Source organism: Juglans microcarpa x Juglans regia, chromosome 5D (assembly GCF_004785595.1).
Source record: "Juglans microcarpa x Juglans regia isolate MS1-56 chromosome 5D, Jm3101_v1.0, whole genome shotgun sequence".
NCBI classification, from domain to species: domain Eukaryota; kingdom Viridiplantae; phylum Streptophyta; class Magnoliopsida; order Fagales; family Juglandaceae; genus Juglans; species Juglans microcarpa x Juglans regia.
In genome coordinates this window covers 34664602-34677386 of record NC_054602.1, presented here as the reverse complement: position 1 = coordinate 34677386, position 12785 = coordinate 34664602, and the positions used below count along the sequence as shown (strand labels likewise).

Here is a 12785-nt window from a genome sequence, read left to right as displayed (position 1 = left end):
GTACTTTATTCCATTGGTTGATTGTAATAGATTTTAATGGCATAAATATTCCTTACTTTCTTGTATCTCCAGACAATCATACATAGGTGTTGCTCTTGAGAAGATTTTGACAACGGATATTTGAGAAAGCACGGTATAATTTGTTTAGACTGGTGTTAGTTGTGTAAGAAAGATGGTGAATCAATTGATCATTTGCTTCTGCATTGTGAGGTGGCCAAGATTTTTTGGGACGAGATTTTCAGCAGGTTGAGTATTGCTTTGGTGATACCTAAGTGGGTGGTGGATCTCTTGGCTTGTTGGAAAGGATTTATTGGTTGTTACCGCATTGCTGCTTTTTGGAAGATGATTCCTTTATGTTTGATGTGGTGCCTATGGCTGAAAAGGAATGGGCGGTGTTTTGCTGACAGAGAATGTTCATCAGGAGAATTTAGAGAGTTTTTCTTTTGAACTGTGTCTTTGGGCGAATGTTCTTGTATTAAATGGGGATAATCTACATGATTTTCTTTTAGCTTTTCCTAGCTCTTAGTTCCTAGCTTGTATTTAGGTGTTTCCGCTTGTATACTCCTTATGTACTTGGGCTATACCTATTTACTTGCCTTAATAAAACTTCTTAGTACTTATAAAAAAAGGTGTTGCTCTTGTATATGTCCGTGTACTTGGGCTCTACATACTTCTCTCATCTATAAAATTCTTCTTTACCGATCAAAAGTAATATATGATGAAATCTGAAATTACAGCCATTAACATAATTCTAATAATTTCCTAATTGGTTATGGTGAAGTGAAATTCAGTTCAGTGAGCAAATAGTGCAACGTGTTTGCTATTTATTTAGTACAACTTGGATTGAATTCAGTTAAGATGGCTTTAAATTACTTGAATTTGCATGTTCATTTCAAGCCGAGATAAAGCAAACATTAGGACCAATAATTCCACATTTGTGGTGAATGAATACCGTAGTTTTTTTTTAATAGGTAGAGATATCTTTTAATTTTTTTTTATAGGTAATCAAGAAATTTTATTCATAGGAAAAGGAGGCATAGCCAAAGTACACATGATGTATACATGAGAAGTACAGGTACAAAGATCTTAATTAATGTGAATGAAATAAGCAATTGCCCAAGTACACAATGAGTATACAAAAGAAAACACCTAGATACATTCTAGGAACCTAAAAAAGAAACAAGGAAATCGTGAGCGCTAGTTCCCATTGGGTACAATAGCTGAAAACCAAAGCAATATAGTGTGCATAAAAAGAATTTGAAGTTCCTCCAAAGTGCGCTCCTTGTCATCAAAGCGTCTGTCGTTCCTCTCCAGCCAGATACACCACATAAGGTAGAAAGTAATCATTCTCCAAACCACAGTCACCCAGGGACTACCTTGAAGACCATTTCAACATGCAAGGAGATCCACCACCCTGCGAGGCATCGCTCATGCAATTCCCAATCTATTGAAAATCTCATCCCAAATTGCCCTTGCCACCTCACATTGATTAAAACACCTCGGTGAATACCTAGGTGCAAACAAATTATATGAGCCCCTACATAATTGTATGTTCAATCTAAAGGAAAGCAAACTCATTTACTTCATATAACTGGTAAACCTGATTGTCTAACCTCATTATCCTTTCACCTCCTTAGGGATGTTATTTAAATCATAAAATGTTTCCTTCTGGCCTCATGCCCCTTGTTTCGCCATCGAATTTGCCACTTGACTCACCTCCTGAAAAGCATGATTAACAGATAAGTAAAAGCAAGAGGCCAGATTTCCAATCTGTTCCCTGTGCAATTGATCTCTCTCCCCCAAGACTATCAGGTCACAAGATTCTGGCAACTGTCTGGATGTTATACTTTAAGTTCTGGTTATGTATGTGATTCTTGTTCAAACTTTTGACACTATTTTAGGATAAAGATCCACTGCAGTTAGATAAATTCTGTGTGCCATTGATTCTTTATTCCTGTTCTTTCTGTTTTTATTTTTTCGTCTTTCTTTTCACTACCAGTTTACACTTTTTAGCATACATCAATCAATATTGATTGTGTTGTTCCATCTTGTGGGATGATAGTCATGTCAGGTTGATCTAGTAAAGGATGGGGGCATACATATTTCATTAGATTTCTTGATAGCATGGAAGCATATCCAGAGCAACGGGCAATGGCTGCATTCGTTTTGGCAGTAATCGTGGATGGGCACAGAAGGGGCCAGGAAGTTTGTATTAAAGCTGGTTTAATTCATGTGTGCTTGAAGCATCTTCAGGGTTCAACACCAAATGATTTACAAGTTGACGCCTTATTACTTCAGTGGCTTTGCCTCTGTATGGGAAAGCTGTGGGAGGATTTCCCAGAGGCCCAAATAATTGGTTTGCAGGCAGATGCCCCTGCAATATATGTTCCCCTACTGTCTGAGCCCCAACCAGAGGTTTTCTATCACACCTTGTGTACTGTGTTTTTCCTTTAATTGAACGATGATTTTAATGTTGCATAGAGTTTCTAATTCTTTCCAGGTCAGAGCTTGTGCTGTTTTTGCACTTGGTACCCTACTTGACATGGGGGCTGGCTCTAGAGATGGTGTTGGAGGAGATGATGAATGTGATGATGATGAAAAGATTAGGGCTGAGATTAGTATTGTTAGTAGCCTTTTAAGCGTTGTTTCGGATGGAAGCCCACTGGTCAGGGCAGAGGTTGCTGTGGGTATGTGAATCTAATTTTCCCTATTCATCCAGTTGTGTTGTTTTCTGTGTCTGTATCTTTTAGCTATGTATCTATTATTTTGTTTAGATGAAAGTTATTGAGTTTGTACACTTCAAACTGACTTTGAGGAAAGTATAATTTTCACCAATAAATTTACTATTTTTCTACTTGCAGCTCAAAGGCTCAAGCTACCAAAACTGTTAATTTGCACTCCAAACTATCACTTTTTGACAATTTACACCCTCACTCATGATCTGACCGTCAAGATTGTGCCACATGTCCTACTTTTTTATCACTATCATCAGCCAAATCTAAATTGATGGTGCCAATTGCCAAGAGGTGGTTGTTTCGGGTGGAACATGAAAAAGTGTTATTATTGAGGTTGCTAAAGCTACTTCCCCACTGATTTTAAAAGGATTTATTTTCAGACACTCAAGTATGCCTGGTTGGATTTGCTGATAAATTGACAAAATGATGTTACTTCCCTAATATTTTAACTGTATCAGTTTTCAAGCTGTTATATTGTGTTAGTCAAATTAGTTGAAGATACATTGAGTTCCGAAAACCTTCAATTGATAGTTTTTGGATACTATCAAAAGCTAGATGTTTGACCGGTAATCTCTTAGAACTTTACCTATCCTCTTTCCTTTCACAAGCATGAAATTAGATTTGGCCATGCTTGCACCCCACTCCTATCTCACTATTCTCTTAACCATTGTACGTTTTATTTCGGGAAGTTCCTATTTGCCTGTTTTGTCCTGCTTCTTATGTTATCATTATTATAATGGCCTTGGATTATAACTTCCGTTGATATCAACTTCGAAAGTAACTAGGTCTGGTTTTCCTTGTTTCTTGGCAGCACTGGGACGCTTTGCCTTTGGCCACAACAAGCATCTCAAGTCAATTGCTGCTGCATATTGGAAACCTCAGTCTAATTCTCTGCTGAATTCCTTACCTTCTTTGGCTAATATTAAAGGTACTGGTAGTGGATTTAGCAGCTCGAATCAGTACATGCCGCATGGAAATATTGTTACATCCCAAATTGGTTCTCTGTTGAGAGTTGGAAATGACAATCCATCAGTGGTTCAAGATGGAAGTGTCTCCACCAGCAGTCCACTTGCTAACTCTGGAATTATGCATGGTTCTCCCTTGTCTGATGATTCATCTCAACATTCTGATTCTGGAATATTGAATGGTGGTGTCAGCAATGGGGTTGTTAACCATTCCAGCTCAAAACCAATGGACAATGCAATGTATTCACAAAGTGTATTGGCTATGTGTACATTAGCCAAGGATCCATCTCCACGCATAGCTAGTCTTGGAAGGCGGGTACTGTCCATTATAGGGATAGAGCAAGTGGTGGCAAAACCTTTAAAGACCGGTAGCGGTGTTCGGCCTGGGGAACCTTCAACATCATCTCCGAGTCCTAATTTTTCTGGGTTAGCTCGTTCATCTTCGTGGTTTGACATGAATGGAGGTAAATGTTTGCCTGTGAATAATGTGGTGTCTCTTTTACTATAAAATCTGATATAGGTTATTTGTTATTGGAATCTTCTATATATTACTTTTATTCCCATCATAATATTCCCTTCTAGTTATGCTTTAAATCATAATTTACTTGTGCTGTTATCGGCAGGTCATTTGCCTCTATCCTTCCTTACTCCCCCTGTCAGCCCCCCTCGACCTAATTTTTTAACTGGAATGCGAAGAGTTTATTCTTTGGAGTTCAGACCTCATTTAATAAATTCTCCGGACTCAGGATTAGCTGACCCACTTCTTGGTTCTGGCGGATCATCTGGGGCTTCAGAACGCAGTTTGCTGCCACAATCAACAATCTACAATTGGAGTTGTGGATACTTCTCCAAGCCACTTCTTACTTTGTCGGACGATAGCGAAGAAATACCAGCTAGAAGAGAAGAGAGGGAGAAATTTGCATTGGAGCACATAGTGAAATGCCAACACTCATGTGGGTTTTTTTTTTTTTTTTTTTGTTGATTAGTCTTCTGTTCCTTATTATATGCTTCTGTGATAGGCTTAGAAGAAAGTGTTATAGTCTTTGATTTGGAACCTTCGTGGTTTTTTATTTCTTGGTCAGCTGCTAGCAAGCTTTATAGTAATAATCAAATTGCTAGCTGGGATACAAAGTTTGAAACTGGTACAAAAACAATACTGCTGCAACCTTTCTCTCCTATTGTTATTGCTGCAGATGAGAATGAACGGATCAGGTATGCAGCCTTTCATTTATCATACTTTTTATTTGAGCTATGCTGTGGACTTGCTTGGATGGCCTGATTATACTAAGTTGCATGTTTGGATGATTTGAAAATTACAGAAGGTTCATATCTGAGTAGGAGTTAATATATACAGGAATTCAGGACTCTCTCTCTATCATCCGTGCTCTGGATTTGATAATGTCTTTTAGATTATCAATTACGCATCCCATTAGAGTTGTTAATGCCTTTGTTTCATAAAAAAAAAAAAAAAAAAAAAAAAAAAAGATATTCCAAAAACTAGGAAACATGGAAAGTGAAAAAAATACTTCAATATTTGGGGCAATCCTGGAAATCGATTATTTTGTATCTTTCATAAATTCCATGTGACAGGCAAGGATCTTTATCATTGGTTTTTAGTCAAATAACCTTGAATTGTTTCACCTTTTTTTTTTTTTTTTTTTTTCTCTAGTGAGTTTTATTTTGCATCTTATACTGTATGATTACATGGTTTTCAATTCATTTAATTTCTGTGGCTTTAGTGAATAAATTTTCATGAGTCCTTTGTTGTCTTGTTGTATCTAAATATTTATATTGCCTAGTTATTAACCATTTTTCTTTCTTTTCAGGATATGGAATTATGAGGAAGGTATCCTGCTCAACTCTTTTGATAATCATGATTTTTTTGACAAAGGAATTGCGAAGCTCTGCCTTGTAAATGAGCTTGATGATAGCTTGCTTCTCACTGCTTCATGTAATGCTCTTTACTGCTGTTCTAATTAGTATCACGAGGGTTACAGAGACTTTTATGTTGAAATATCTGAAATTAGGAGTCAATCTAATTTCTGAATGCATATGTTGTAGGTAATGGAAATATTCGAATTTGGAAAGACTATGATCTGAAGAATAAACAAAAGCTTGTAACTGCATTTTCTTCAATTCAAGGTCATAAACCTGGTGTGAGAAGTTTGAATGCTGTTGTGGATTGGCAACAGCAGTCTGGATATCTGGTAAATGCCTTGTTTAAGTTCTGAAATCCAGACTTCTGAACCTTATTCTTCTGCTGGTGCTAATTTTTGGTGCTTATGTTCTATGGACATGTGTTGATCGAATTTCCCACCGTTGTATCATTAGTATGCTTCTGGCGAGATATCATCCATTATGCTTTGGGATCTAGATAGAGAGCAGCTTGTCAATTCAATCCCTTCAACATCGGATTGCAGCATCTCTGCAATGGTGAGTTTTTCCTGTTCATCATTCTTGTTTAGTTAAATTATGCTGGTTTGTTTTGTAAGTCAATTTATCTCCAATATTTTTTTAGATCACCAAATAATAACAAATAATTGAACTTAAAAAAGGTAACAAATAATTGAATGTTTAAATTTGGGAAATGTGTTGCGTTTCAGAAATGAATCACTGACTCATACACTTTATTTATCTTCTGATCGAGATCTGTTGTAGTGATTTTTTTTTTTTTAATATAACAGTAGACCTTCATTCATAAAGAAGAGAAGTACATAATCCATCACAGGACAATTACTTTTTTTTTATAGGTATCACAGGACAATTACATGGCTGCATCTATAGAGACTCTAGAATGAATAAATTCTGGACATGAATACGACCATTGTAACGTATCATCAATAAAATAAGCATGTCTAGCAAGAAGATGAGCAGCTTTGAGCAGCTTCATTCCCTTGTCGACCAATGTGAAGTACATCATATGAGTTAAAACAAGGAAGAAGACTTTGAATTTCAGCTATCACAGGCCCCTGGTTAGATGGGTTAATGTCTCTTGAACGAATAGCTTCAACAATAGTGAATGAATCTCCTTCCAAAATCAGATGAGACACACCCATATGCAATATTAACTGTAAACCCCTCAAAGTTGCTAAAGCTTCTATATTGTCATCTTCAAAAATACCATACTCTTTACGGCTTGCAGCCATCAAAACAGCTCCATGATCATCTCGTAGAATAACACCAATACCAGCTGACACAGAAGAATGAAACAAGGCACCATTAAATTAAGCTTCACCTTACCTTGAGGAGGAGCTTTTCAAGGAAGCAAATTTTCTTTATACACCACCACTTGATGATTATTCACATGAAGATAACTCTCAACATACCCAATACAGTTATCAATTAACTCTAAAAGACAACAATCAGAATTCTGGAACATCTTAAGATTCCTATATTTCCAAACACCCCATGAAATGGTAAGGAACATAGGAACTAACTTAGGATCAGATTTCAGCAATACCCATACCAACTCGGAAAAACTCCCAACCTGCCGTAAATAAGCAAGAATCTGTGGACAACGGACTGTCCAAGCCTCTTGTACTACTGGACAGCCACAAAGAGAGTGAAAACCATCTTCATCAAACAACTTACAATGATCACATAAAGCTGATGGAATAATCCCTCTCCTCAACAAATTATGTCTTGTAGGGAGGCTATCTTTGCACGCCCTCCATCCAAAATTCTTGATTTTATTAGGCAACTTTAAATTCCAGAAATTTCTCCAAAACCACTTAGAATCATCTGCATGAGAGCTTTCAGCTACATCAGTTGGAGAAAACAATTGCAAAGCTGTATGATAACGTGACTTCACAAAGTAATAACCATTCTTATTGCACAGTCATACTACTCTATCATCCACCTGTCTGGATAGCAAAGGAAGAGAACAAATAGTAGTAGCCATATGTGGAGGAAAAATGGAAAGCACCAACTCCCTATTCCACAAAGATAAATTCTGCAGTAATAAACAATCAGCAGTTGAAGAAAATTGAATAAAATGTTGAGGAGTCAGAGATTGTAACTGACAATCAACAGGAAGCTACCGATCTTGCATTATATGAACTTTATCACCCTTCCCAATTCTCCAAATACAACCAGAACACAAAATCTCCTTAGAAGCAAAAATGCTCCTCCAAACATATGATGGCTTACGAGATAAACGTGCATGCAGAAAATCCTCATTAGGAAAATACTTGGCTTTAAAGACCCGAGATAACAAAGATTAAGGTTCTGTTAACAACCTCCACCCTTGTTTAGCAAGTAACGCCAAATTAAACAATTTCAGATTTTTAAAACCCATCCCTCCTCGAAACTTAGAAACACACATTTGCTTCCAACTCATCTAATGCATCTTGTGTTCTGAATTTTTTTGACCCCACCAAAATCGAGCAAACAGTGCTTCTATCTCCCCACATACTCGCTTTGGATACAAAAAACAGCTCATTGTATAGATTGGTAAGGCTTGGACAACTGCTTTGATCAATATCTCCCTTCCAGCTTGAGGAAGTAGTTGTTCCTTCCACCCCTGAAGTTTATCCCACACCCTTTCCTTCAGATCTTGAAAAGTAGAACTTTTAGACCTCCCAACAAATGAGGGAAGACCCAAATGCCGAGAATGATGCTGTAGAGAAGAAACATTCCCAATAGACATTATAGCATTAATCTCTTCCTCTCTCACATTAGGACTGATAAGCAACTCAGTCTTATCTAAATTCAGCTGTTGTCCCAAAACAGATTCATAAGTAGCCAAAAGCTGTCTCTACACTTCATTTTCAGAACGAGTGGCTTGACAAAATAATAAGCTATCATCCGCGAAAAATAAATGACTTACAGCAGGAGCCTGAGAACATACCTTAACAACATTAATCAACCGACAACTTTCAGCATACCTCAGCAGAGATGATAAACTTCAGTGCATAAAACAAATAAATAAGGTGATAAAGGGACACCTTGTCGCAAACCACGGGATGGAACAAAAGAAGAGGTGGGCACCCCATTCAACAAAACCCTGTATGAAACTGAACTGATACATGATAAAACTAACCCCACCCAATGATGATGAAATCCAAGTTTCAGCATAACTTGCTCTAAAAAGCACCACTCTACTCTCTCGTAGGCCTTACTCATGTCAAGTTTCACTGACATCACACCCCTGTGACCTCTTTTCCTATTTTTAATAGCATGGACAGATTCATAAGCCACCAACACAAAAGCACTTTGACAATCTGAAACCACTTGTGGTAATATAAATTTAAGCCTATTAACTATGACTTTAGCAATGATCTTATAGACCACATTACATAAGCTAATAGGCCTAAAATTCTTCATAATTTCAGATTTCTTCTTTTTTGGAATAAGCACCACAAAAGTCTCATTAAGGTCCACAGGAACATACCCATGACAAAAGCCAAATAAAACAGATTGTCACCAAACTCCCCACTGTAGACCAATATTTCTGGAAAAACAAAGGAGACATACCATCGGGTCCCGGAGCTTTCAAAGGTTGCATCTGAAATAATGCAAATTTTACCTCATCTTCAGTATATGGCTTCAATAACTCCTCATTCATAGCATCAGTTACTTTCAATGGTATAGCATCAAGAATAGCTGCCATATTACAAGGATTAGAACTAGCAAACAGCACCTCAAAATAATTTTGACGACATATTTTTTATAGCTTGCCCCTCATGCCAAACACCCTCCTCATCTCATAACTTACTAATAAAATTTCTGGCCTTTATTTGTGATGCTTTCCTATGAAAAAGTTTTGAATTCTGATCACCCAAAGCCAACAATAATACACGAGATCTCTGCTTCCACATTAATTCTTCCCTTTCCAGTAACATGTTAATATCATAACGTAATGACTTGATAAGAGAAATGGAAGAACCTGATGGAGAACCACAAGTAGCACGAGATAACTCCAATCTTTTATTTTTCAACTGAGTCTTAATCTCACCAAACTGAACAGCATTCCACACTTTCAAATCCCGTCGACATGATGAAATGGCATTACGCAAACCATTGACAGCATCTACACTATTAACCTCCTGCCATGCACTAGCAATAGTTTCTGCATACCCCTTACTTCCAACCCACATTGCCTCAAATCTAAATGGTCTTCGCCCTCTTCGAGTACTTTCCAAAGAGCCAACAGTGTTTAATATCAAGCAATGGTGATCAGAATGCGATGTAATAAAATTATCTACTGTAGCATGCGGGAACATAGAAAGCCAATCTGGAGTAGCAAGAAAACGATCTAAACGTTCTTCAATCAGTGCATCGCCCTCCTGGAAATTTGACCAAATAAACAAAGGACCCTCAGAATCGATCCCTTTCAGCCCGCAAAAATCTATTGCATCCCGAAAACCACGCATCTGACTTCCCATATGTACCCTGCCCCCTCTTTTAACCACGCATCTGACTTCCCATATGTACCCTGCCCCCTCTTTTTTCAGAATTAGCAATGATCTCATTGAAGTCAGCGAAACACAACCAAGGACCATGAGCCCAACCCGACAGCATCTTCATTAAATTCCACACTGAGCTTCTTTGACTAACATCAGGGTGACCATACACTGCAGTAATTCTACTTTTTGATCCCGTATCCCATTTCATTACCCAAGCATCAAAATGATGCTTAGAGTAAGATAACAGAGTCAAATCCATATCCCCCTTCCAGAATAACACCAACCCTCCACTATGTCCAGCACAATCCACTGTCAACACACCAGAAAAACCCAATGAAAATTGTAAACATTCCTGGACAATCCACTGTCAACACACCAGAAAAACCCAATGAAAATTGTAAACATTCCATTGAACATGCAATAGATTTGGTCTCCATAATGAAAACCAAATTGGGATCTTCCCTTCGGACCAATTCATGAAGGACACAAACTCCCCGTTGGTTCCCAAGCCCACGGGAGTTCCAACTGAGTATCTTCATGGTTGTCGGCAGGGCTGAACTTCAGCCTCTGCCGATTCCTCAGAACTTTCCCCCACAGTCCACAACCAAGGATTTAATCCTCTTGAGATCGCAAGTATTTGATTTTCCATCTTTAAACCTAGAATCAACATTACGTTTATGAGGCAATATGGTTGAGCACATACCTGAATTCGCAGGAGATCCACTGCTGCCCTCCCATCGTGCCTTTCCCTTCCTCTTCGCAACGAAGCCCTAGGCTTGGGTACCATACTGATTGTGTTTTGTGGTCTAATGACTGGAAGTGAGCCTTCAGATAGTCCAGCCAACAGCTTAGAACCCAAAGCCTGCTCCTTCATAACATATGGCCGAATAAGAGTATGTGGGCCTTCAGATGGCCCAATCAAACCTGACGCCCCTAATGTCTTCATATCAGCTTCATCTTTAGTATTAAGTTCCAGCAAACTTGAATACCCCAATGGCTCAATAGCAGCATCAGATTTAGTAATAGATCCAATCCCATTAAGGCCCATATCACTAGATCCACAATGAAAAAAGCCCCCATCAGTCATCTTCAACCTTTCCGAACAGTTACCCTCAGCCATAACTGCATCTTCCTTCAACATCAGCGTCAAACCTCGTCCAGTTGACTCCATGACTTTAGGCCCTTCAGCAATATTCTTCTGCAATAGATCAACATCACCAACACTGATGGCATCTTAGGAACTGAACGTGACTCCTCCCCTGAAACAGTTTTACGCCAATGAGATAAATTATTTCTACCTTCCACACACATCCATGCTCCATAGGGAAAACCTTCCTTTTCGAACAACGTCCTCTTATTCACCCACAAATCACAATCTCGATCAGAATGCCCCAGTTTCCCACAACAATAACAGAAATTAGGAAGTCGTTCATATTTCAAACAAACCCAAATCACGTCTCCTTTCTCCATGCAAAGTCTCTTAACACGGGGCAATGGTTTCCGAATATCAAGACGTACTCGCACCCTCAAGAACACTCCCCAACCAGGGAATTGCTCTGACAAGTCAATATCTTCCACAATACCAATCCTCTCTCCAATGCTACGTACTGTATCAATATTCATCCCCTTTAATGGCAAATTGTACAATCTAATCCAAAAGGATGCAAAGTTCAGTGTAATCCGTGATGGTTGTAAATCACCAACATAATATGTTAAAAGCACTAACTGCTTATCAAACGACCATGGACTACAGAGAAAAACCTTCTCCTTATCACCCCGTTCAGTAAATTGAGCCAAGAATAAATTGTCACCCAAGTCAAAGAATTTTACACCTTTAACTGGTTTCCAGTCAGTATGCATCACGGACTTAAAAGCATCCTCGTAGAATTTGCGCTTGAATAAACTGAAAATGAGGCAATAATCTGTATAATTCGCTATAGAGTCCAGTGAAGAATCTTGTAAAAGAACGTCAGACTTCTCAACCTCTGACACATAAAATCTCTGCCATTTCTCAGCCAAATCGTCGTCCATCATAAATGAAATAATCCTCAAATCAACCCCAAGGAAGGGATTAACCTTGTACGAGAAGACAAGAAATCAGACTCTCAAATCACAGCAATAGAACTACAAACCATAATTGAGAGGAGCCACAAACCAACAATGCAGTTACCAAAGTTCGCAGCAAACAGACAGTTAACAAATTGGCATGTGCAAGTCATGTGGCTAGAATTTGAATAGTGGGTGCAAATTGACATGAATGTTTCAAATTGGTAGTTTGTAGGTGTCATGGAAAATAGAGTGAATATTTTTTTTCCCGGGTTTTTTTTTTTTTTTGGGGGGGGGGGGGGGGGGGGGGGGGGGAACGGACAGTTTCCCTTTCATTTTCATATTTTGCCACTTTATGTTGTCGTAAACATGTGAACTTTTATGATTTTATATTTTTTAATTTTAAATGCATGCCATGTGTTTAGGTTGCTTCCCAAGTTCACGGGGGTCAATTTGCAGCTGGTTTCGTGGATGGTTCTGTCAGACTCTACGATGTTCGGACGCCTGAAATGTAAGCTTTCGCTCTGGCTCATTGAAAATATTTACGTAGTAGTTAGCTGTGGCATTGTGCTATTGGGCATACTTTCCACTGTTCAGGGTAAAACTAATAAGCAACATGGTAATTTTCCTAG

At 38.3% G+C, this 12785-nt stretch overlaps 1 protein-coding gene across 1 annotated transcript in view; it reads left to right on the top strand.

Moving 5' to 3' along the window:
* The window catches only part of LOC121265244 (regulatory-associated protein of TOR 1-like), a 36058-nt gene that overhangs the window by 19591 nt on the left and 3682 nt on the right, over positions 1-12785 (top strand). Inside the window, 10 exon segments of the mRNA XM_041168793.1 lie at positions 2063-2087; positions 2090-2415; positions 2501-2687; positions 3547-4164; positions 4324-4653; positions 4783-4912; positions 5527-5651; positions 5762-5907; positions 6032-6133; positions 12579-12664. Of these exon segments, the coding sequence (XP_041024727.1) occupies positions 2063-2087; positions 2090-2415; positions 2501-2687; positions 3547-4164; positions 4324-4653; positions 4783-4912; positions 5527-5651; positions 5762-5907; positions 6032-6133; positions 12579-12664 (2075 nt within the window).